Source organism: Chanodichthys erythropterus, chromosome 8, assembly GCF_024489055.1.
Source record: "Chanodichthys erythropterus isolate Z2021 chromosome 8, ASM2448905v1, whole genome shotgun sequence".
NCBI classification, from domain to species: domain Eukaryota; kingdom Metazoa; phylum Chordata; class Actinopteri; order Cypriniformes; family Xenocyprididae; genus Chanodichthys; species Chanodichthys erythropterus.
Genome location: NC_090228.1, coordinates 15888693 through 15914623, shown reverse-complemented (window position 1 = coordinate 15914623; position 25931 = coordinate 15888693). Strand labels below are relative to the sequence as shown.

The following is a 25931-nucleotide window of genomic DNA, read 5'->3' as shown; positions in this document are numbered from 1 at the left end:
GTGCGCCAGCTTTAGAAGAAGGCTAACAGCAGCATGTTGTACTGCTGATACAGCCCTTTCCAGCACAGACTCCAGTGATTAGATGAATATGGCCCCGACGGCCGACCGGCAGGTTCAGAGCAAGACTGTTGATTTGTTCTGTTGCACATTTCAGTCTCCCTTACCTTAGCAGACAAAAATATTGGTCAAATAGGCTGATTTGTCTGTTAGAAGCTTATGTCTGAAGGATGACCATGAGCTGTTTTCCTAAAGTAAAACAGGCCTTTTACTTTACCAGCCTGTGTAACAGCATATAAGGTAATATTAAACCAAAATGGCAATCTCTTTTTGCAAAGACCTGAGATGAAGAAGCATTGTTAGCATATACTTTGTAGGTCATGAACAAAGCATAGCAGAGATATTATCTGCATACACTGTATTGTGCCCATGGCACAGGCATCTAGTACGCGTTTAGCATTTCGCAGATTAATTCAGAGATCTGAATGCTCTGCTCGGCAAATACTAATTGCACTCAATTTAATTGACTTCTCTAGATGACCATCCACTTGCGTTCCAGTGCTTTTAGGTCATTAGTTACTAGAGCTGCATATGCTATTGATTATTCATTTTATTCAAATAATACATTTTGATGATTCGGTCTCATTATAATCAATAAAACTGTGACTGCAATGTTCACATACGTGTATATAGAGATATAGATATAGATGGGTCATTGACATATAAGGTTTTTAAGTGTAAAAAAACATAATGAAGATATAATTAATATCGTTTTATTAAGTGTTAGCAATGAGATTATGTGGTTTTTATAATCAATTAACACTGCTTTTGTCATTTTTTGCAAGATGGACAAAATTTGTCACCAAAAAAGTCATTCGGTTAAACCAAAATTTCGTTTTTTTTACCGAATGACACTTTTGGTTATACCGAATGACGATATTTTCAAAAAATGCTAACAGGCTGATATCTATCTAGCTAGCTAGCAAAAGGACAGTCCGACATTTTATATTTAGTACTTAGTTTATTTTTTATTTTTTTAAATATTACAACATTTTCCTTGTTTTATAGCGGTTGCACCAAATGACATTCAGGCCATGCATATAAGGTGTCTGAATGATGTCACATCCTGTCACATGATACTGACTGCATGACTTGATCCAAAATGGTCCCTGTTATATTGGTTACTCCAAATGACATCAATGAAATTCATTTTTCCGGACATTCTTTCTCATAACAAAGCAACCACTTCTACCCATAATTTTAACACCATTTTGCACTATGTTGATATATCATGTGATAAAATCATGCCAAAAAAAAAATATATATATTATTTATTACATTATAAGATATTTCAATCACAAATGAAATGGCTGTATTGGCCTTTGGACGGTTAAACCGAATGACCTTTTGACACTTAAAAATCTTTAAAATACCTTTATATGTAGCAAAATATAATTAAAACCTGATGATATTTAAATTCAATAAAACAGATCTAGTTGTACAACCTTACATAATTTGGATGTCATATCTTTGTTTTTTATTATTATTAAGGCCTTTGGACAAATAAATGACCCGTCACATCATTGACCCAGATATACATATAGATATATTGTAAGAAACATAATAATATTTTATAATCATAGTGTTTTTATTTTTTTTTTTTAATAAAATGATCTACTTCTTTTGTGTATGCCTTTTGGAGTAGATCTACATGAATGCTGTAAAACGTTTTGTTTGCTGAAGCCATAATCATAATATTAATTTTTTACACTATTTTATATTCATTACAGCTTCAGAATACAGTTTGATTTGTGTGCTTGGTTGACCCACATCTTGAGACATCAATGAGACGTCAGGTTTCATTTATGTGTTAGTGGGCTTTTTCTTTATCAAGCTGTGTGTGCCTCTAGATAGAAGGCTGTGCTTGTCCTCAAAGCTCTTTTAATGACTTTAAGTAGCTGAACACCCTGTTTGAGGGTCTTAGAGGCAGAATCCACTAACCACAGAATCACTTTCACTATGATGATGCTGAGTCTCTGTCACCCTCTTGACCTTTTCTGAGGACAACCTGAGGTTGAGCAAATACAGCCTTCTCAGCCATTAGCCCAAGTGCTGCTCTTCCTCCGATGTCGCTGTGTGTAATACAGTCAAGACAGAAAGAAGCTTTGCCCAAACATGGGTGGAAAGATTGTTTAAAGAAAACGACGTCCGTCTCTTTCTCATGTAGGGCTCTTGCTTATGATATTGCTTGGCTTTTGACTGTAGATGACAGGTGCCCAAACGATAAGTGGCTTTCTTGTTTTGAAGCCTTTGAAAGCACTTCCTTCTGTTCTGCTTCTGATTTCTCTGTATTCGTCAAGTGCTGGAAAGTCAAAAAATAAAAGACAGAGAAAAAAGGCCCAACTACTGAGACATGCTGTTTTTTTCCTCATAAATTAGTCAGAAATAACCTGTTGGAAGTCATTTTAAGCCATGGCCTTGATGTATTTTTGTTTTTCTTGTCAAAAGCTCTTCAGTTATTTTCTTACCCTTAACTTGCATGTTCACTGAGCAGGTATTTCTATTCATTGTCCATGAAAACTGAGTGGCAGGCTTTCACAGAGGATTGTGGGATTGACAGTGGAGTGAAGCAGGTGGTGAGACTGTCAAAAAGTTAAATTACTGTTATGAATTGTAAGGTAAAATACATCTGGCAGCAGAAAATCACTGGTGACGAAGGTGAATTTGGTTGGCTTAGTTCTTTCACCACAGATTATTTTCATATTATAGTCATAATTTGATAAACTACTATGAACAACTATTTGCTGTAAATCCAAAATTAACATTGAAAAACTTTGTTTGAAATGCTACAGTTGAGTTCAGGCATCATAACATTATAAAGTACAGTATAAAAAAGGAATATTAATATTGAGATTTGCTAAAAATTACATTAAACAGCATTATTATGGTATACATATAACTAAAATATTTAGTTCTCCCATAGGAAGCAACGGAATTACCGCATTTAAGGTCCAGAGAAGCAGTAAAGACATTGTTTAAAGGTGCCCTAGAACATCTTTTTAAAAGATGTAATATAAGTCTAAGGTGTCTCCTGAATGTGTCTGTGAAGTTTCAGCTCAAAATACCCAATAGATTTTTTTTGTTTTTATTCATTTTTTTAACTGCCTATTTTGGGGCATAATTATAAATGAGCCGATTCAGGGTGTGTGGCCCTTTAAATTTAGTGCTCCACACCCCAAGAGCTCGCGCTTGCCTTAAACAACATAAAAAGAAGTTCAAGCAGCTAATATAACCCTCAAAATGGATCTTTACAAAGTGTTCGTCATGCAGCATGTCTAATCGTGTAAGTACAGTGTTTATTTTGCCGTTTACATTGATAGTTTGAGTTTAGCTAACGGCTAATGCTACACTGTTGGAGAGATTTAGAAAGAATGAAGTTGTGTTTATGAATTATACAGACTGCAAGTTTTTAATAATGAAAATAGCGACGGCTCTTGTCTCCGTAAATACAGTAAGAAACGATGGTAACTTTAATCACATTTAACAGTACATTAGCAACATGCTAACGAAACATTTAGAAAGACAATTTACAAATATCACTAAAAATATCATGATATCATGGATCATGTCAGTTATTATTGATCCATCTGCCATTTTTTGCTATTGTCCTTGCTTGCTTACCTAGTCTGTTGATTCAGCTGTGCACAGATCCAGACGTTCTGCCGTTGTCTAATGCCTTTCATAATGTTGGGAACATGGGCTGGCAAATATGCAAATATTGGGGGCGCACATATTAATGATCCCGACTGTTACGTAACAGTCGGTGTTATGTTGAGATTCGCCTGTTCTTCGGAGGTCTTTTAAACAAATGAGATTTATATAAGAAGGAGGAAACAATGGAGTTTGAGACTCACTGTATGTCATTTCCATGTACTGGAAACTTCCATGTATTTAACTATGCCGAGGGAAATTAAATTTTTGAATCTAGGGCACCTTTAAAAAGTCGAAGTGACTACAGTGGTTCAACCTTGATGTTATGAACAACGAAAAACAACGACTTTATTCAACAATTTCATCTCTACCCTGTTAGTCTCCTACGCAGTTGACACAGTGCAGAGCTTCCATGTTTACGTCGTCCGAATGTAAACGATATCGGCCAATACTGAGTCGCCATTCTGACGTAGAATACGGAAGCTCTGCAATGTGTCTTCAACGTAAACTGCGTAGGAGAGTGACGGTAGAGAGAAAAAAAGTCGTTATTTTTTTATTTTATTTTTTTGGCGCGCAAAAAGTTTTCTCATCACTACATAACTTTAAGGTTAAACCACTGTAGTCACGCTGACTATTTAAACAATGACTTTACTATGTTTCTGGACCTTGAATGTGGTAATTTCATTGCTTTCTATGGGAGATAAAAAAAACTCTTGGATTTCATCAAAAATAGCTTAATTTGTATTCTGAAAATAAACAAATCTTACAGGTTTGGAACGACATGAGGGTGAGTACTTACTGACAGAACTTTCATTTTTGGGTGAACTATATAACCCTTTAACTTTTTATGTCCTCAGCTAAAGCGTGGCCATTCTAAGCATAATTAACTTGGGCGTAAACATGGTTTCTGTCACACATCGAAAGGCTGTCAAACCACACAGATAAACACATTTACTTATGGCTTCCTTACTTACAATTCCGATCATTTGTATGTATACTCTTGTTTACCTAGCCTCTAGGACACTTATATTGTTCTTTAGTTAAGCGAAGTATAATATTGTAATTTTTAGATATATTCAGATATTGTGAATAAAGATATTAATGTAGCCTTTTTAGGAAGTATTTTTCCTTTTAAAGTTGTCCCCAAAAGACTTTCTTTTTTGTTTTCAAAAGTTTAGCTTGGTCATTAGCATGCTGAAACGGCGGATCTTTGAGAGGAAGATCCGAAGCATCTGCTCTGTCTGTTTTTGTTTCCTTCATCACTGCGAAAATCCTCTTACACAGCGTCATGGGATCTTTCCTAGTTAATTACTAGAGAGGAAGCATTGTAGAAGAGGGATCAGTTCACAGCCGCCATGGCTTGTGCAGATCCTTGTGCCTGTTAATTTTTCAACAAGGTGTAGAGGAGACGTGTTAGAGAGCGTGTACGTGTTAGGAAACTCTCAACTCTTGTGGAGATTCCCATCAGAACAGATTTAGGATTCATCTACTGTCTTCTGAAAACAAATCATATTTAATTTGGGAGGGTCAGAGGTCAGGATAAGTTTAGGTCACGTCGCATGTCATCTGTTTGGTCACACAGACAGAAGACTGAAGCCCTGTCTTCCTCTGAGTCAGCATACACAGTGCTGGGTGGCTTGGAGATATTTTGAGCTGAACTTGTCATCGCTCAACTTTATAGCTCAGAAGAGGTGTGGTGTGTCAAAGGGGATGGTATGAGAAATCAAGTACTATTTCCTGTCATAATCCACCCTGTCATGTGCATCACACTCTTGCTTAAATGTGACCATCGAAAGCTGCTCATCTACACACCTCAAACTCCCACATTCATTGTGACACAAACCACAGGCTTCAGCAGCCCACATTGTTTGTCTTATGCACTGTGATACAGCATCATCACTACTGTTTATGGAGTCCGTGAATTACAGTTAATGATTCAAGCTGTAATTCTCATTAACAAAGTCCTTGCAGCAGGTAAAGATCATTCGAATAAAGCTAAAAGTTATCATCTTGCTAATCAGAAAAGGTCCACACGGCTCGCTGATAATTTTCCAAAAGTTCTGCTCTGTTTTGGTAAAAAACAACACAACATTTAAGCAGTTTTACAGTAAAATCATGGTGGCCACCATTGCTGTCCTGTATGCCATTATGTGCTCTTACACACCACTCCAGTAGCTGGCAGAAATGTAAAAAATAATGGCAGATTACCGCCACCTACTGGACTGGAGCGTGGAAGGTTAGATGGAACGTTGAACGTTTTTTTATCGCCTGGCAAATGATAAAAGCGACCAAAAAATATGTAAACTTGCACTAAAGGATCTTTTTCCTTTAAACCTCTTGTTTAATATCGAAGAATACCAGCTGCACGAAAGCTATCTTGGATCAAAAAAAAATATTGTGGGTTTATAATGAAACTTTTTTACGTCTGCAGACACACACATTCAATCCCTTACACCTATTACCAATCCAGAATGGCCCTGAATGCTGCAATAAAGATGATTTCACAGCGATGTCTCATTCCCACAAACCCAGATTTCCCTGCTTCTGTGATGTAAGCCTGTAAATCCCTGGTGCCTCAGAGCTTCATTGACAACCAAAAGCATATGTGGAACGCATATGTGAAGATCTAATCAAACTTTTCCCTTACGAAATGTGTATTTCTGTTCCAAATACACTAATTTACCCTGTTGTCAAGATCTATATAGATGCAGTCAGTTTGACCCCAACAAACATTGTGGTTTTTACTACTTCTGGGCTTTGTTGATTTTATTTCAGCTACCAACTTGTGAAGTCAGTAGTAGTGTATGTAAACCATATGTGAAGAATTAGGTCTTCAGAAGTTACATTTCCCTTTATATTTGCATTTCCATATCTGTGCTGAATACTGACACATACAACGATACATCAGTTTAAAAGATGTTTTCCATTTAAACACCACATTCCCATATTGATAGAGCATCTTATTCAGTCAGCCTCACATTTCCCACTCATTTTATGTTTTCCACACAATTCTTCTCCCTCCTGCTCCGTCTCCCATTCCCTCTGTACTTTGCCAATGTAAATGGAAAGCAGAGCATTAGATGACAGCGGAGGATTTGTTCTTCAGCACGAGCTGCTGGCACTGATCTGTTGCTGAGAGGGGAGTGCAGTGGGCTGGGGCAGTTCTCCGACTCAGATACTCTAGTGTCTATTGCATTAGATGTAAGTGGTAATCTCTTCTATCTGAGCGTGGTCTCACAGTCAGTCTGGCTCCAGATTCAGCAGTCATGCCCACTAAATCCCAGCGTGTTGGATCTGATATGGGCCTCCTGTTTTCCCCTGTAAACTCATTCCACTCTTAGTCTGTGGTCTCAAGCTTGGGTGGAATGAGGGAAATTGTTTGTATTACACATTTATGGTTCAAGTATGTGAACTCATGATGGGGTCACAATGATTGACTAGTCACCCGACAACTGATGATACGTGAGGATCGATCCCTCCGATATAGCATCTCTATCGCAAGCATTTATACTTATTTTCACACTTACACCTGTGTGTCTTCATCATTGAGACAAGCATGTTACTGACAGGATCAAAAACAGATAGCCAGATGGAGTTTGAAATACGCTTGTCCAGTGGGTCCATTTTTTCCACACAGTACCACTGCTACAGCCATACATGTTTGACTGTTGCCATGTTTCACATTGTTTTTGAGTACCTCACTTTTTGCTAATGTGTCCATGAACCATGCATTTTATTCCTGATCAGTTGTGTTTAACTGTTTTTGGGCGTATGAGTAAATGCCCCCTAAGAAATGAGTCCAGCTGGGTCAGATAAACCCAAAATCACAAGCTTGTTTTGTGCATTGTTGGTTTCTGAAATGTATCAGAATCAAACTCAATTGATAATGTAATTGAAGTATGTGTTGCACTCTCAAGGTTGCCACAAGTGACGCTATAGCGAAATTGCAAAAATAAGGAAACAGATTTTCTAAACAATCTGCCATTGGTTGGCCACATGTAGCTCAAAATGATGTGATTGGTTGCTCCAATGTTGCTATGTCTAGCTAGTTGGAATCTTCAAAAAAACAATGTTTTGATAGTGCTTTACACTTTTGGGGGAATCAACCAACGGATTGTTGCATTGACCACGCATTCATAACCGCTTTTACATAAAGCCTTTTTCTGACCCAAGCCACCGCACATTCGTATACAATGTCTGTAAGTAATTTTATTACATGAAGTGTTGCATGAGATAGTTGAGGAGTGAGAGAGACAGAAAGACCCAAGAGACAGGGCGTGGAGCAGTTCACATCTGTCTATGTGTGTGTGAACGATGTGTGTAATTTATCTGAGATCTGTGTCAACCCCACCACACCGCTCTTGTTCCACTCTCTTCCTGCAAAGAAGGAAATGGTATGAATGCACAATTTTGCGACCTCAAACCACACACCTTCGTGGGCAGCGCTCTCTTGCGTGTTAGATGATTGGCAATCTTTTTGAGGTGTTATAAATGCAAAAACTAAAGTTGACGCATAATAATTGTGATGTCAAAGGAAACTTTACATAATAGTCTTAATTAATGAGTGGGCAGGAGTCTTGAGGGTGCAGTTCAGATTAGATACTTGGCTTTATTGCAATTTCACGCTGGAGGACTTCTGATAGCTCTGAATTTGAGGGCTGACTACAGGTCTAAATACTTTGTTGCTTGATTGACTACGGCTCTCAGCTTCGGGTTATCCATTGAAGTCATTTTTTCATGAACTTTTTGTTTTAAAAAGTTTTTAAAAGAAAGTCAGCTGAATAAGCTTTGAGTAACTTGGGTACTTGTAGGAAATTCTCATTGAGTTACATATTTTTTTGTCTTGTTTCTTTCTCAGGTAGTTAACGGACACACTGCACAATGCGTGAATACAAATTAGTAGTCCTTGGATCAGGAGGTGTCGGCAAGTCTGCGCTGGTAAGTGGAGCACCAACCTTTTCTGCTTCCTTCTTTTATCTCTCTTTTCATGCTCTTTCCTTCAGTACATAAAACAACAATTTTGATGTTCGTTTATCTTTCGTAAGCATCTCATAACCTGGTTCTAGTCTAGACCATAAAAAAAGTGGTTCATGTTTAGGTTATTTTTTGACACACCAAATCAACAAGGATCTCAAATTCAAGTGATTCGGTCTAGGGGTGTCACAATATACTGGTATTGTAAATAATACAGTGGCAGTATCTTGCTGACACTCCAACAAAGTAGTAGGCGGTACTGCAAGTTAACACTGGTTGCTACTTGTCATAAAATGGAAATGATGCAATGTGTAGCTACTACTACCACATAAAATCATGTCAGTGAAGATGACGGGTAAAAGCGAGGCACTCTGTCACTCAAAAAGTTTGCTCACCAGTGTTAGACTTTCTTTGGATTCCATAAAAAAGATGCCCAGTTAGACACCTAGGGCAGTATATTTGAATTACAACATTTGTATTTTAAAACTTTTATTTTAATATGGCAACATGATACCTCATTCTACAATATTTCTATGATTAAATGGCTGACAGAGACTCCTCCCCCATCAGCCAATCACTGCGGGCATAGTTAGTAAGCATGTTGACATCATCCATAGCAACGAGGTCAACCCCGTCCTTACTCTTAGCTTAAGTCTTCTCTTTATTCCTTAAAGGGTCTGCAGAAAGTGCAGATCAACAGTACGTTCTTTTTGTATGCTTTTGTTTTGGTTATGGTTACAAACTCTCTCTCCACCTCCTTAAACTCGTATTTTGTGATTCATTGGCCTAAAAAGTAAAAACACAGACAGACACACATTAAAAAAAAGAGGATTAAAGATGAATTTGGCTGATAGCATTATTTGTTTTCTTTATTAGATATTGAGATAATATCATTATCGTGAAATCTTTTAGGCAAGATAATCATTTATTGAAAATCTGATGTTCTTACAGTCTTATATCATTGTATTTGTCATTGGTTGAGACGTTCAAAGAATAGTTTACCCAAAAATGACAGTTCTGTGATTGTTAATTCACTCCCATGTCATTCCAAACTTTCATGTTATGCACAAAAACTGTTTCTAAAAACTATTCTACAGAAATCAAATCATATGCTGTAGGTTTGGAATGACATGAGAACGACTTACGATATCCCTTGAATCCTTATGAATTTACCTGGCCTTTTCTGGCCTCTCTATTTTACGAACCTCCCTCACCATATATAACAAATTACATCCTATATTGGGGAAAAAACATATATCGTCTAACTGTAGATGAATTAGTTTCCCCGTCTAAAAGAGCTGCTGTTCTGTTCTGTCCAGCTGTATAGCATCCCTAGAGAACATCTGTCTCCAATCAGGTCTGTAAAGGTTGTGAGAACTAAGCTGGCCTCTGGTTGGTTGCGATGCCGTTTCTGAGCCACTCAAACATCCCATAGCTGAGTCACGGAAACAGCTAAAGGACTGTGCCTCAGTCCATTGGCATTTTCTATTCAGTCAGCATAATATATGTCAGAATAGCATTGTGAAACCACAAATAGTTCTGCAGCTCTTCTTCAGAAATTCAGCGGGTCAGAACGACAAAACCCAGTGGAAAATTTCTGCTGCATGCTAGCCGAGAATATTAGCTTTAAATTTCCACATTTACCCTGGCGTTTAAAAACAGAGCACGTTTCCTCATGAATTATCTCTTATCATCGAGGTCACCATTTGCTTCATTAGTTCGTTAGTATGCTAGTACTCCGCATGTAATACCGAACGTCCCGCTGACACCACTTTGACCTAGTTTGTTCCATCTCAGTGAACTTAAATGGCTCACCCATTGGAGAGCAGCCACAATGGCCCGACCCACTCACCTCGGGGCCCAACAATGAGCCCATTGCCTGTATGTGTGCCACAGGGTGTGAGAACCATCCACCTCCATCCTCCTCCCTCTCAGCGCAGACCTCTTACCGCGTAAAGCACATAGACTTTTATTGTCCATTAACTCTAATTGGAGCACTATGGATGGGTCTGGATGAAATGGCCATGCAGAGTTAATCGTGTTGTAAATGCATTCACATTAAGCTCCTGTCCTGCTCCATGCAGACAGCGGGAAAAAGACAGGTCTGTAAAATCAGATCATTACTATGTGGGGTCAGCCTGGTGTCTTGTAATGGAGCTATATAGACTGCAACAATGGACGCCCGCTTTATAAGTGGTCCCGCAAATCTGCCACAAAAACAAAAACAGGACTTACCGAAATGAATTAACTACTTTTCCTGTAAAGAATGGTACATTTATGTATTCAAAACACTTGTCTTTTTGCGCTACATCAAAACAATCTACTTTAGCAACACATTGCTCAATTTGTTTGAGTTTTTTCGATCAGCCATACACATCAACACTGGCTCAACCAATGCTGTGATTTTGGGTGGCACTTCCTGTTTGGGTCAACCAATGGCAGATGGGGGAATGTATTGGAAACCTGCTTAAATTCTGTTTAGTGACACCAGTGGCCCATAAATTATATACGTTATGGTCAAAGACATGTTGTGACATGTTCTTTTTTCTATTTTCTTTTGTCTGGATCTATTAATTTATTCAGTAATACATAAAATTGCAATTATACGTATAATGACTCAAATACTCCCTTCTATGATCAACTTTTTTAACATTTTCATTATTTTTAATTATGGTAGTAAAAATATAGTTATATGAACAACTTTTGTGAAATGTTTGATTTTAGAAAAAAGGTTTAATTTTTTTCAAAACTACTGGCTTTTTTATGTTTTTGAAGAAAGATATGTTCAAGTCAGCAATATTTATTAAAAAAAATGTAGAGCTAATTTTTCTATTTTTAATATATTTTAAAATGTCATTTATTCCTGTGATCTGAATTTTCAGCATCATTACTTCAGTCTTTAGTGTCATCCTACAGAAATAATTATAATATGCTGATGAACATTTGTTATTATTCTCAATGATGAAAGCAGTTGTGCTGCTTAATATTTTTTGTGGAAAACCATGATAATTTTTTTTTTCAGGATTCTTTAATGAATAGAACATTCAGCATTTATTTGAAATATAAATCTTTTACATTATAAATGTCAGTAATGTCATCAATTTAATGTATCCTTGCTGATTAAAAGTATACATTTCTTCAAAAAAAACTTCTTCATTGATCCTTTACTTTTAAAAACCTCAGAGTTCATGTTTGCTCCATCTTGAAAAGTTATACATTATCACTACAAATGTATCAATGGACATTTAAATAGGCCGTTTACTTCAGTACTGAAACTGCACAGCCTATAGTTAATGTAGCTTACACAGTTATAGAGCAGTGGGGAGTAAACCACACTGTGGCCAGGCATTAGATATATGGTAAGCAATAGTGTCTACATGTATGACCTAATGGCATGGATTCCTCTTTGGTCACCATGAGCGATTTCTGTGGTCTGGTTCAAAGGTTACTCATGTGTTTGTGTGTTTATGCTAGTACTGCACCCTTGACTACAGCAACTAAAACAAAAACGAGTCTGGGCTGTTGTATCACCAGGCAACGCCCTGTTTGTCTGTCTGTCATTTGAGTTGAGGTAGTCCAGGGGAGTGCAGAGAGTCGACAGGAGCAACAGGGTCAGCTTGTGCTGTAATGATGGATTGCCATAGCTAACACAGAGAGCCCATCTGCCTGCAGGCAGGAGCGGATCCACTCAGATGGGCATCGTGCCGACTTCTGTGAGACCGCACATGCTAATGTGTTGTTGCTCATCGATAGCCTAAAAACAAAAAGGCACCTTTCACCTTCCGCTATAGCTCTCGAATCTCATTCGCATTTCTGCATATTCAAACTTTTATTCAGCAAGGATGCATTAAATTGTTCGAAATTGATTTACAATGTTACTAAAAAACTATATTTCAAATAAATGCTGTTATTTTGAACTTTATATTAAGAGTTTTCTTAAAAATATTAAGCAGCACAACTGTTTTCAATATTGATAATAATAAGAAATGTTTTTTGAGTGGCAAAGCAGCATATTAGGATGATTTCATAGATTATGGATTCAGCAAAAGTCCCTTTAAGACGAGTCATTTCACTCAGCGGCCATTTTTGAAACGCCTCTCAGGCATGCAAGTGCAGCTCCTATCTTTGAATGGGGAAACATCAAATTCTCTAAAGCTGTTTGCCAGGCTTTCAATTAAATTTCATATTTGAAATCACCAATGAAATCTGACAACAACTGTCTCATAAATTTTGATTCTATACGCTCGAATCATGACAAAAAAATTGTATTGTCAGACTGGATCAAGCTAATGTGCATGCGCAGTCCTGAGTGTGTGTCTCTTACCCGATGACTTTACCAATCGGCGATTGGCTATTATTTAGAAGCGGGATTTATTCCGCCATATTGCGCGTTGCACTTTCTCCCATTCAAAACAATACGAGTGATGCATCTTGTCACTAGTTTCTAGTTTTTACATATTTTTTAATCAAATAAATGAGCAAAAATGACTTCAAAAACATGAAAAAAATCTTACTGATCCCAAACTTTTGAATTTTAGTGTGTCAATTAAATATTTTTAATGCAATAAGTTGTTTTGGAATGATTTATTGTATAAATAAATAAATTTGAAATAAATTCAAACTGTCTTGATTCAACATTTATACATTTGACATCACATATACATATAATAGTGGGTAGAAAGTAACTTAAAGCAATGTAAATTTTCCATAATAAAATATATTTTCATAATTTGTCAGGACATTAGCACAATAACAATGTAGAAAAATGGTGATTTTTCTTTTTCTTTTAAAGTCCCCCTGAAAACAAAATTTAATTTTTTTAGCTTTTAGTATGAATATGTTAGCCTTAAGGTTATGAATAAGCTGGTTTGTTTCAAAACAATGAGGAAATTCACATTTTGGAGATATAAGCGTTTAAAACTTCCGCTAAAATGGATCACATCACACTTCAGCTTCTCGTCAAATCTTCGGGCCAATCAGATGCTCCCTAGAACCTGAAGTCCCGCCCCCCTCCTGCACTATAAACAGACGCTAAAGCTGAAATTGGTCATCTGTTCACACATTTACTAGTTTCTATATGGTGAATGGCACATAGTGCACTGCATAGAGGATAGGGAACGATTCAGACAGGAGAGCACAGAGCGGATCATACGTGTGAGTCGGCACAGACCACAAAATGTTCGGACACATTTGAATTCTACAAACAATGCTATATTTTAAAGCAATATGGAGGAGAAACGGTTAGAGATTATGAGGAAAATTTCAAGCTCAACGGCTCTGGCCGAGCTGTGATCTAAGTGAAACGCCTAGGCTAGGCTATTTTGAAAAAAGAGGAGGGGCTTATAGATATAGTCAACCCTGTTTCATTGGAAATTACGTCAACACAGTGAATAAAGCTGCGTGGGCACCTCAGTGGGCCTTTTAATAACTATTTTTAATTGAATTATATTTATTAAACAACATACTGTCTTCAAAATATCATACACAATACTTTTTCTTGCACATTTTATACATAAACAATGGCTTGCCATCAAAAAGTTTATTTTTTGTTGAACAAGTTATTTTCTTTGTGAGATAATAAACTGCCCTGTGCTTTTTCAACACCCAAATGAATAATATAATGCAATAACAAACCCCTTCTGTTTCTTAATTGTAACAATATAAGAGCTGTTTTAATATAAGCATGACCTTTACTAATCCTTTGATATCCATCATCTCCATAATATTTGTTGCTTTTTCACTTGAAGTGGCTGCTGAGATATCAGCATGCTGAGCGTGCCTGTGTGCATTTGATCTAATCGCTGCGAGCAGAGCAATGTGTACACACACACACGCACACTCACACACACACACACACACACACACTCATCTCGTTCACACATCCTCACTGCTTTTTGTAGGAACATTGTAATCAGTGGCTTCCATTGAATTTACATGCCTTGTTTCCACGTCTCTCTCCCCATATATGGAATTTTTAAGCCCACTGTGTGTGGTGTGTGTGTGTGCTTGCAGCAGGCCGTAGTTCAGAGCTACTGTAAGAAACGGAGCCAGAAAGTGTGTGTGTGCATTAGAGAGGCACTAGTGTCAACCAGCCAGAGAGAATGAGGAACAGAGCTGCGGGATAAAAGACTTAAGAGCATATGTGCCAGCTGACTCTCATGCACATGGTCTGGTCTGTCTGGAGCACATCAGTTAAACTCCGCTGCATCAGCACACATCACCTCTCCGGGGCCACTCACAAACCTCGGGCATCCTCACTGCTGACTTAATGCCCTAACCCTCCCTTCCGAAAAAAAAGGCACACTTGTACAATGTCCCCCCACAGGTGCTCTGCGGCCCAGCAACAGCCTTGAGGTGCATGGGGCTGATGAAGTGTGAGGAAGACAGGGAAGGAGCTTCGACAGCAAGAGATGGTTCACTGCATAGGCAGATATTATAACATAACTGCCACTGGAATGCTCCAATTGACCTTTCACCAGTTTGATTGACAGGCGATCTAACCAATCATAACGCAGAATCCGCTGTTTTGTCTGACAAAGCAGTCAGGGGAGTTAGTAGATTAACGTCAGTGGACTTGAACTTGATAAAATGGTGTGTACTGACATCTTTCCGTGGTTGAAAAAGCATTACTTATGATGTTTATCATTTTTATTTGATGCTATAAATTAACTAGTAGGAAGAGATGATCGTTTCACGAGCCGCTTGAGCTGAGGCACTACAGCAATCCGTCACGACACATTAAAGAGCCACAAAACGGTATTTGTTTAAATTTCTTTAAAAATTACAGAATTTGGGGTCTTTGCAAATGGTCAGTTGAATACTCTGTTTAAATATTCTTAAGTTGTCACACCACATGTCATTTTACAAACTGAACTAATCATGCCTTTTTAAAGATCAAGTTATCTGATATTTTTAGAGACTTACTGACCTTGACACTCAAGCATGAGGGCTTTATGAATGATGTAACTTCCTGTTTTGTTTTTTTCTGCATGTGCCTGGATGTTGTTTGCACCACATGACCTTGATTTGGCAGGCAAATGTTTTGCAAATATTGATAAGCAACAAAGCAGATTTTTCGAAGAAATAATAGTTTTTCTTCACAAATGTTTTCAAAAGATATTTTTAATATTTTAATGCCTTTTTATCTTTATTATAAAAAGGACAGTTGTCACTGTATCACTTTTGACTTCATACCCCCCCCCAAAAAAAATTCAGAAATTAAAAACATTTTCATCATATAAGAGGTGTATTCAGTACGTGTTTTTATTTATTTACATTAATTGTTATTTATTTACTTTATTACTTTAAAGAGCATTTTGACAATTTTAATTTGTGAACTAAGTGAACTAAGCTTTTAACATCCATTTTAATCATGCTATTGACAAACCTTGACAGATTTTACAAACATTAGCAAAATTACAACATTACAACAGACAATAGCTGACAATATTTGACAGCGAACAGGCACTAATCTAAATTCATCATTATTTCTTCACTCATCAAGGCTCTTGTTGGTTTATCTTGATTGTTTTTTCACATTGAGGCATTAGGTAAACAAATGATCTCTTGCTCACCAGGACAAAGCCTCCTGTATGTGGCGACCGGTTATACAATGAGATCACTCGTACCTCATGACTGACATCACCTGCCTTTGCTCGTTTTTCTTTCTCCCTATCAGTCTCTTCCTCTCCCTCCCATCAGGCTGTTGTCTTCCTCCCACAGTTGATCTGCATCTTAATGGTTTTCTGTTGTATATGCCTCTGTGTGTGTGTGTGTGAATCCCTGTCCAAACAGAGCCCTCATTAATAAATAAATCCTGGGTGAAGTGCGCATCAAAAAGGATGATCAAAGGTCACCCCTGAAGCCCCCGCACCTGTGGGCAGCATGGCATGATTTTCATATTCTCCTCCACCCCTGCACTTCCTATGAAGTCACGGCAAAGCTGATAGCCCGTAATTCGTTCCTTTGTTTCAACACAATTATTCTCCAACCCTCTACAGTTTACCTCCAACCTCTGGTTGTCATCTATAAATCTTTCTATATTTAAAGCTGTAGTTAATTGCTAGGTAACCAGTCTCCCGGCAACATCGGAATGCTTTCTGATCCTTGACCGGCGAGTGCAGGTTTCACTCCTGGTCTGTGAAGTGGCCATTCTGTGGCATCATTGCCCTTTTCGTATGAACACCTACGTGGTTTTCAGGGCAAAGAAAACCATAATGACATGCAGTGACTTGTTTATGTCATATACAGGCGCAAAACCTCTAAAAGCCTTTCGAATGGAATTCCCCATCAGCCGCTGGAAGTGAAAGTGATTTTACTCTGTGTCAACATGCTCATGTTTGAGTATCGTAACGTTTAATGGGCATGTCTTTTTCTCTTTGTTTTTCCCTCTCTTCCTCCCTTCTCACGCTCTCCAGACTGTTCAGTTTGTCCAAGGGATCTTCGTGGAAAAGTATGACCCCACAATAGAAGACTCATACAGAAAGGCAAGTTCTGCAACATTTTTATTGTGCATCAGTTGTCAAACCAATGTCTTCATAATGGTTTCCAGACTCAAAACCTGTGAAATGGGCCTTTAGCTCTATATATCCCAATATAGTCCCTATATATATATATATATATATAAATATAGGGACTATATTGGGATATACACTATATACTAATTATATATAAAATTAGTCAAACCAAAAATTATTCTAACATTTTTTTTATATATTTTACTAGTGGGTGCAGGACACTATAGTTCATTTATGTAAGTGAGCATATCAAAATAAAGTAAACTGTGACATATTATACCCAAAAATTATAAAGTGGACTACCAGTCAAAATTAATCAGATACTTTGACCTGACCATGTTTTGCTTAAGTGTTTTCTGACATAATTAAGATTAATGTTTTCTGACACAGTTTATCTCTGAGATCCTGTCATAATTTATTACCATTTTTGAAACTATAGTGAATAAACTGTAATAATGAATGAAATGTTCAAGGTGTCTGAATAAATAACCATGAAGCAAGCCATATTACTTTTATAATCGAGTGAATAAAGTATTTAATATCTTTTATTTTGATTAGAAACAAGACTGAAAAAGAATTATGACTTCAAAAACATGATTTAATATCTCACAGTGTGACATATCTCACAAAATGCAAATGTTTTCTAAAACAGTGATTTGTTATCTAAGGATATCTCATTTTCAAATAGTCATTTTATACCCCTCAACTGCAACTCTATATTTTATTATGTGATACTTTTTTTTTTCATCACAATAGCGAAATTTTTTGGCAAAATTTCAAAAGGGTTCATTATAAATTGTCAATAGATTAGCGATGTATGAAGTACAGCTCACACAGAAGTCACTTTCAAACCAAACAGTCTTCTGTTGGTCAACAAGTTGTGAAATCTGTATGGGGAAATCTTTCGCCCTCTATTGAAATGAGTGTATTTCTGCCGTGAAAATTCACTGAGCACTTTAAGGTTTCCATATAGAACAACTGCATCACATTATATGACACTTGAGCTAAACAAAAGACAAAAATATAATGCATGACAAAATCATGTGAGCCACCAATGTATGTAAATACCAATATGTAAAGTTACAATATACAGTGTTGAGGAAAGTTACTTTTAAAAGTAATACATTACAATATTACATTACCCCCTAAAAAAGTAACTAATTGTGTTACTCAGTTACTTTTTATGTAAAGTAATGTGTTGCGTTACTTCTGTGTTACTTTTTCTTGGCTGGGCTTGCATGTTTGTTTTTTAATAACAAAAAAAAGTTCTTTTTTTTGGCAAATGTAAAGGCAAAAAGTGAAAATGAATATTCCTGAGACTGAAGGAAATGCAGAATTATATCTGTACAGTAGAGGACGCAGCTCAGACAAACCTTTCAAACAAATGCATGGGAAAAACAATCAACACCCTTACTGCAGCAATAATAACAAAACAAATTAGCATAAATGTGATGTTTAACTAAAGTAATTTTTGCTTATTTGTATGGTTGAATTGGATCAAAGGTCAGCAGCATAGACACTGGCTATTAAAGTGAGATTAAAAACATAAAGTATATTTGTATTATTCAACTTTGCAATTATTTAATTTGCATTATTTAATTATTGCAGGTTAGCGTAATGTTCTGAGTTAGTAAGTAAATGCTCACATATTGTTTAGAACTACAATAACCATAATGTTCACACAGCGCACAAAACGCCTCTGCAGCTTACTCACGGTTTCTTTCAACATGGGAACATGAGAGGTGTCAGTCAATAAATGTTAAAACAAAGTAACTTGTGTTACTTATTTGAAAAAGTAACTTGAATATTTTGTTGTAAATGTAAAAGTAATGTGTTACTTTACTAGTTACTTGAAAAAAAGTAATCTGATAACATAACTTACAGTACTTTGTAATGCATTACCAACATTACCAATATTACTGCAATTAAAATATAACAGTATACAGCTGCACATCAGTTCAATTCTTTATTTATGTCCTAAATTGTTAAACAACCGACAGTTCCACCAAACCCAAATGGTGCAGTGCTTTGCATTAAAACTGAATGGCTCCCATTAAAATCAATGAAGTTGTCTATAATCAATGAACTGGAAACGCCCATCTGCGACACAGCTTTGCAGGGTAGAATATAGTTTTCTGCTTGTGTCAGATTATTTCAAATTGCACTGCGGGTATATCATGACAGAATCTTTATCAGTTGACACGTTTCTACAGGACGTATACTGTCCCACCCTAGTAGCACACACATCAAAGAAAATGCTGTGTGTGTGTTTGTGGGATGTCTCATCGACCCTGTGCTCAGACTGCTGTGTTCGATGATGTTTATATTTTAATGGCCTCTCTCCAAGGCCCTGAGACAAAGGCTGTGTCTAAAAATGAGCCTTTACTCAAACAGTAAAAGGAAGTCCCATCTTGACCAGCACCTCCCTTCCTCGCCATTGCTTATGCTGCTGTCCCATGGGCACTTCCTGCAGGCGAGGCTTGCTGGTGTTGATGTACTGTACGAGATTTAATTCCTGTAGATTTTATTCACTCTACAGTTACCCCAAATATATTTGCACACTTAAATCATGCCTAAAATATCTTTAAACATGAATTTCATTACATTTAATGAGAAAATATCAACCCAGTTTTTTAAAATACTTCAGACAAACTGTAGTCAAGCTGTTAGTCATAACATTAACTACAAAGCTAACTTGTCTTAACTTTGAAAAAAGTGACTTGTTATGTAACTAATGTATGTGCTATAATTTATTTATGTATTTTAAATTGGGCTAAAGTGTCCTAATAGATTCAGGGAACCATGTATACGAATTGGAGAACCATTATTTTTATAATTATATTGAAATCAGGTCAGGAAACACTAAGATCTGTACATGATAGCACATATAACCATTTTCATATTTAAATGTCACAAAAATGAGGGTGTGTGTGTGTAATAAACACAACTCATTTTAAATTAGTGATTCACACGGAAAGTGTGCTGCCATCTCAATTAAAGACCGCAGGAAGTTGGCAGTGCTGGAATGTTCCATATAGAGCTCTACGGGGGGCGGCAGTGATGAACGCTCATAAACAGTACAGGCTCATATGTCATTAGAGGCTGTTTTTAATGATGCAACTGATGATGCCTTTCAGTTCGTTTTTGATTTTCTGTTGTTTTTCTGTTTTTGCAGCAAGTGGAGGTGGATGGACAGCAGTGTATGTTGGAAATTCTGGATACTGCCGGAACGGTAAGAGAGTTTGTGATCTGAACTGTCTTTGATAACTTGCAGATTACTATAAATCGTCAATCGTTTGGTATACGTATCTGTATTTGAGAAAAGTACTTGTTAATGACTTGATGAACTTCGCATGAGAAAGAATTCTATATCTATATAGATTACAGTTTTAGTATTATAATAAGTCAAGTCCTATCACCTTTATTTATACAGTGGTTTATACAATAAGAATGTTTCAAAGCAGCTTTACAGTGACACAGAAAATTAATGATTCAATAATTCAATTTAGCTGTAAATCCACTCTAAAAAACAATAGTAAATAGTCATTATTCAGTTGAAATCAGTTCAGTGTTGATTCAGTTTAGTTAATCAATTATGAAATTAGTTAATTTCATCTATAAAGCATTTGTGGAGAAAACAGTGATGTCATTATCCAGCTCAGTTCTCTTCTGTGAAAAATAAAGTACACCCTTTTGAATCCTATAGTTTTATATATCAGGACATAATAAAAAAAAAATCATCTGGTCCTTGGCAGGTCTTAAAAATTGTTAAATACAACCTCAGATGAGCAACATCACTTGACATTTTACACCCTTACTGCTTCCATTGGAATTAAAGGAACACTCCACTTTTTTTTGAAAATAGGCTCATTTTCCAACTCCCCTAGAGTTAAACAGTTGAGTTTTACTGTTTTCGAATCCATTCAGCCGATCTCCGGGTCTGGCAGTACTACTTTTAGCATAGCTTAGCATAGTTCATTGAATCTGATTAGACCGTTAGCATCTCGCTCAAAAATGACCGAAGAGTTTCGATATTTTTCCTATTTAAAACTTGACTCTTCTGTAGTTACACTGTGTACTAAGACCGACGGAAAATGAAAAGTTGTGATTTTCTAGGCCGATATGGCTAGGAACTATACTCTCATTCCGGCGTAATAATCAAGGAACTTTGCTGCCGTACCGTGGTAGCAGCAGGCGCAATGATATTACGCAGCGTCTCTCACAAAATGTCTCCATGGATGCAAGGCATGCTCCCTGTGCAAACAGGGGGTCACAGCTGCTGTGTAAAGGCCAGAACACACCAAGCCGACGCCAACGAACTAGTGGCGACGAAAGCAGACTCTGCGGTTGGCTCACGTCGGCAGCGTCTGTGTCCAAAGTTGCCCTGACACACCAAACCGACGCTAAACAGCCGACGGCCAAGTAGCACGTCAGTTCTGTGCCTGCGTGAGATGAAATGCATTTACATTTTCCGTCGGTCTTAGTACACAATGTAACTACAGAAGAAACAAGTTTAAAAATAGGGAAAATACCAAAACTCTTTGGTCACTTTTGAGCGAGATGCTAACGGTCTAATCAAATTCAATGAACTATGCTAAACTATGCTAAAAGTGGTATCGCCAGACCCGGAGATCGGCTGAATGGATTCAAAAATGGTAAAACTCAACTGTTTAACTCTAGGGGAGTTTGAAAATGAGCCTATTTTCAAAAAAAAGTGGAATGTTCCTTTAAGTAGCAGTCAGGCACTGCTAATCAGGGTTGCCAGGTTTTTACAACAAAACCCACCCAATTGCTACTCAAAACTAGCCCAATCGCATTTCAGGGGGGTCCCCTGGTAAAAATCTTGTTTCGAGGGGTAATATCCACATTTTTGGCAGGGTTCCCCTGGTAAAATTCGATTCCAGGTGCTAAATATCATGTTACTTGGGGTCGCTTCAACCCGTAGACATGAAAAACAACCTGTGGCAAATCAATGCTAATCAAATGCCTTTGATTTAATTGATCATCAGCAAGTATGACCAACTCTATAAAAACCAAAGTTTTGGCAGTTTGCTGGGCTGGAGTGTTCAGGTGTGTGTTAACACAATGCCAAGGAGAAAAGACAACAGCAATGATCTTAGAGAAGCAATTGTTGCTGCCCATCAATCTAGGAAAGGGTTACAAGGCCATTTCCAAACAATTTGAAGTCCATTATTCCACTCTGAGCAAGATTATTCACAAGTGGAAAACATTCAAGGCAGTTGCCAATCATCCTAGGACTGGACGTCCCAAATTCATCCCAAGGTCAGACCATGCACTCTACAGAGAAATTGCAAAAAACCCAAGAGCTACATATCAGACTCTATAGGTCTCAGTTAACATGTTAAATGTTAAAGTACAAGTAGAAAAAGACTGGACAAGTATGGCTTGCTTGGAAGAGTTGCCAGGAGAAAGCTTCTTCTCTTTAAAAAGAACATGGCACCACAGCTTAGGTTCACAAAATTGCATCTGAACAAACCACAAGACTTCTGGAACAATGTCCTTTGGACAGATAAGACCAAAATGTTTAAGCAAATTGGAGATGTTTGGCCATAATACACAGTGCCACGTTTGGAAAAACCAAACACAGCATATCAGCACAAACACCTCATATCAACTGTCAAGCATGCTGGTGGAGGGGTGATGATTTGGACTTGTTTTGCAGCCACAGGTCCTGGTCACATTGCAGTCATTGAGTCGACCATGTACTCTTCTGAATACCAAATTATTCCAGAGTCAAATGTGGGGCCATCTGTCCGACAGCTAAAACTTGGCTGAAATTGGGTCATGCAACAGGACAATGATCCCAACCACATCAGCAAATCTACAACAGATTGGCTGAAAAAGAAAAGAATCAAGCTGTTGCACAGGCCCAGTCAAAGTCCAGACCTCAACCCGATTGAAATGTTGTGGCGGGACCATGAGAGGGCTTTGCATAAACAGATGCCCACAAACCTCAATGAACTGAAGCAATGTATAGTGGGCCAAAATTCCTCCACAACAATGTGAGAGGCTATATAGAAAATGATTCCTTTAAGTTATTGCTGCTAAAGGTGGATCTACAAACAATTAAATCATAGGGCGTACTTAGTTTGTCACACATGGCTTCTCCATGTTGCTTTTATTTTTGTTAAATAAATAATGATGTGTCATGTGTTGTTCATCTGAGGGTGTATTTACCTCATTTTAAGACTTGCTAAAGACCAGATGATTTTTTTTATTATGTCCTGATGCGTAAAACCATAGAATTCAAAAGGGTGTAATATATATATATATATATATATATATATATATATATATATATATATATATATATTAGGGCTGTCAATCGATTAAAAATTTTAATCTAATTAATTACATACTCATTAATTAATCTAAATTAATCACATACATAATTTTTGCTGTGAAAGTATTAAATATTTAAATTCAAATGAATCAATGATCAAAGCTTTGTAAGAGAAGATGCTTTTTTGCTAAACCTGAAAAGTATTAAAAAATAGCATTTAGTAGTTATATTAACTAATAATAATTTTTCAGCCATATACAATTAAATGCACCTAGCTAACAACAACTTGCTTTGCTCTGGTTTCACCTCACTCCAGTCTAAACTAACTGATTTTATAGGTAGGCCTAATTTACTACACATTGTCAGCTATGGACCCATAACCTGAAATTATTGTGGATTATTAAGGCTATTTTTACTAACCACTCTTGCTAAATGGGGTAAGCACACTTATGTTCTCATTTCAGAGTTGTTCGAGTAAATGATTCATTATAGACCGTGTGGACAGATCAGTTGTCGTCATGATTCATTAAAATGAATCTGTTCAAATGAGTTATTAGGTTGCGAATTGGACATTAGCAGACGTTGACGCGTTGCGTGCGAATCACAATTGTTATTAGGACATCGCAAAAGATTTGTCAACACATAAAACACTTCACCACTGGATAGGATTTTCTTTTTGTTTACTGAAAGTGTGGTTTATGTCAGCTGCACGTGCAGGGCGCCTGTCAGAGAAGATGAGATGACGTATTTACACCCAACGGTTATACAGGAAAAACATTCTCCAAATGCGCCTCGTGAAACATGGATTCGGTCTTACGAACTTTTAGCATTGTGTCAGCTGATTTAGATTATTATGTGTGAGGTAGAGAGAGTGCAAAGACGGTGCTTACTTTCTCGCGCGCACGAGGGAGGAGCTCTGTTCGTTCTGTCCGTCAGCGCAGCAGTCATCTCCCTCCTTCATTTTACAGTCGAATGGTGGCTAGAACGGCTCCAGGTTCAAAGGTCAATACGGAATGGATTAATCTGCGTTATTTTTTTTAACACGTTATTTTTTCTCCGATTAATTAATCGAAATTAATGCGTTATTTTGACCAGTCCTAATATAGGTGTGTGTGTATATATATATATATATATATATATATATATATATATATATATATATATATATATATATATATATATATATATATATATATATATATATATATATATATATTATATATATATATATATATATATATATATATATATATATATATATATATATATATTATATATATATATAATATATATATATATAATATATATGCACACACCCTTTTGAATTCTATGGTTTTGCGCATATCCTATCCCACTGTATTTTAAATTTATTATTGCTTAAAATCATATTAATATTACTAAATATTGCTCACCCTTATATGATATTGATTCATTTAATTTTGAGGAATAATGTGTTTAAAGCAAATAAGTTAAATGCTTTTTTTGTAAAATATACTGATCAGCTGATGAGTTAAAACAGTCTTTATCTAGATGCTTTGATAACATGACACGCTTATATAAATCTTAACATAGATGTAGTGATTATTCAATTCAGCCACACAACTACACTGCAATTAATGCTTAAATTTTCCCTGACGTCACAGCCGAGATAAAATCTTGTATGGTAGCTGCCAGCCTCAGTGCAGTAACTCAGTCATGTTAACTTTTAACCAAGCTGGAGATTAAATAGATAGTTTGAATTCAAAGGCATGAGATATTTATTTATTTATTCATTCAAAAAAGTTTTTATCAGAATTTTTGTTGTTGGTGAAAATTTTTCAATGTAAAACATTAATTTTTTTCTCAGATGAAGAAAGAGAGAGCTGGTGCTGTGTGTGTGTCATGACTGTTTTACAATTTAGTGTTACACTTGCCCCTGGTCTCCCCCTACTGTACGCTAAATGATGAATAGCTGCGTACATGTGCATCTTCGTGGTCGTCCATATCTCATACAGGTGCAGGAGGTTACAGAGCATTTTTGGCCCCTGTGCGGGATAAGGACATATTTCCAGTTCCACAAGCCCCTGTTTTACAACTCTGAGTTGTAGTGACAGATGGTGAATGTTGTCCTTGGGCTTTCTGCCCCAGAATGGAGCCACGGTCAAATGAAACCGAGCCAAAGAAGCTGAGAATATTCCTGTCAGAGATGTGAACTACAAATTGGCTGCAGTTTTTGTACAGTAGGACTGGCACTTGCTTTGAAATGGTCGAATTATTATTAAATATTCTTGCACTCAAGAATATAATCTTAATTAAATCTTGAAAGTGGGAGAGCTGAAACCACAAAGTCAAGAGTTCAAGCTGAGAGCCGGAAAAAAATTACTTAACTTAAGCATGAACTAACTTGAACTTGAACAGCTAGTTTAAGTCAATCTGTGAACGATATACAC

The 25931-nt window shown here is 36.8% G+C and overlaps 1 protein-coding gene across 1 annotated transcript in view; it reads left to right on the top strand.

Moving 5' to 3' along the window:
• rap1b (RAP1B, member of RAS oncogene family) overlaps positions 1–25931 on the top strand; it is a 66004-nt gene that overhangs the window by 30804 nt on the left and 9269 nt on the right. The window contains exons 2-4 of the mRNA XM_067392053.1: positions 8567–8646; positions 17100–17168; positions 20374–20430. Coding sequence (XP_067248154.1) covers positions 8590–8646; positions 17100–17168; positions 20374–20430 — 183 coding nt within the window. The 5' untranslated portion in view covers positions 8567–8589. The remainder of the gene's footprint in view (positions 1–8566; positions 8647–17099; positions 17169–20373; positions 20431–25931) is intronic.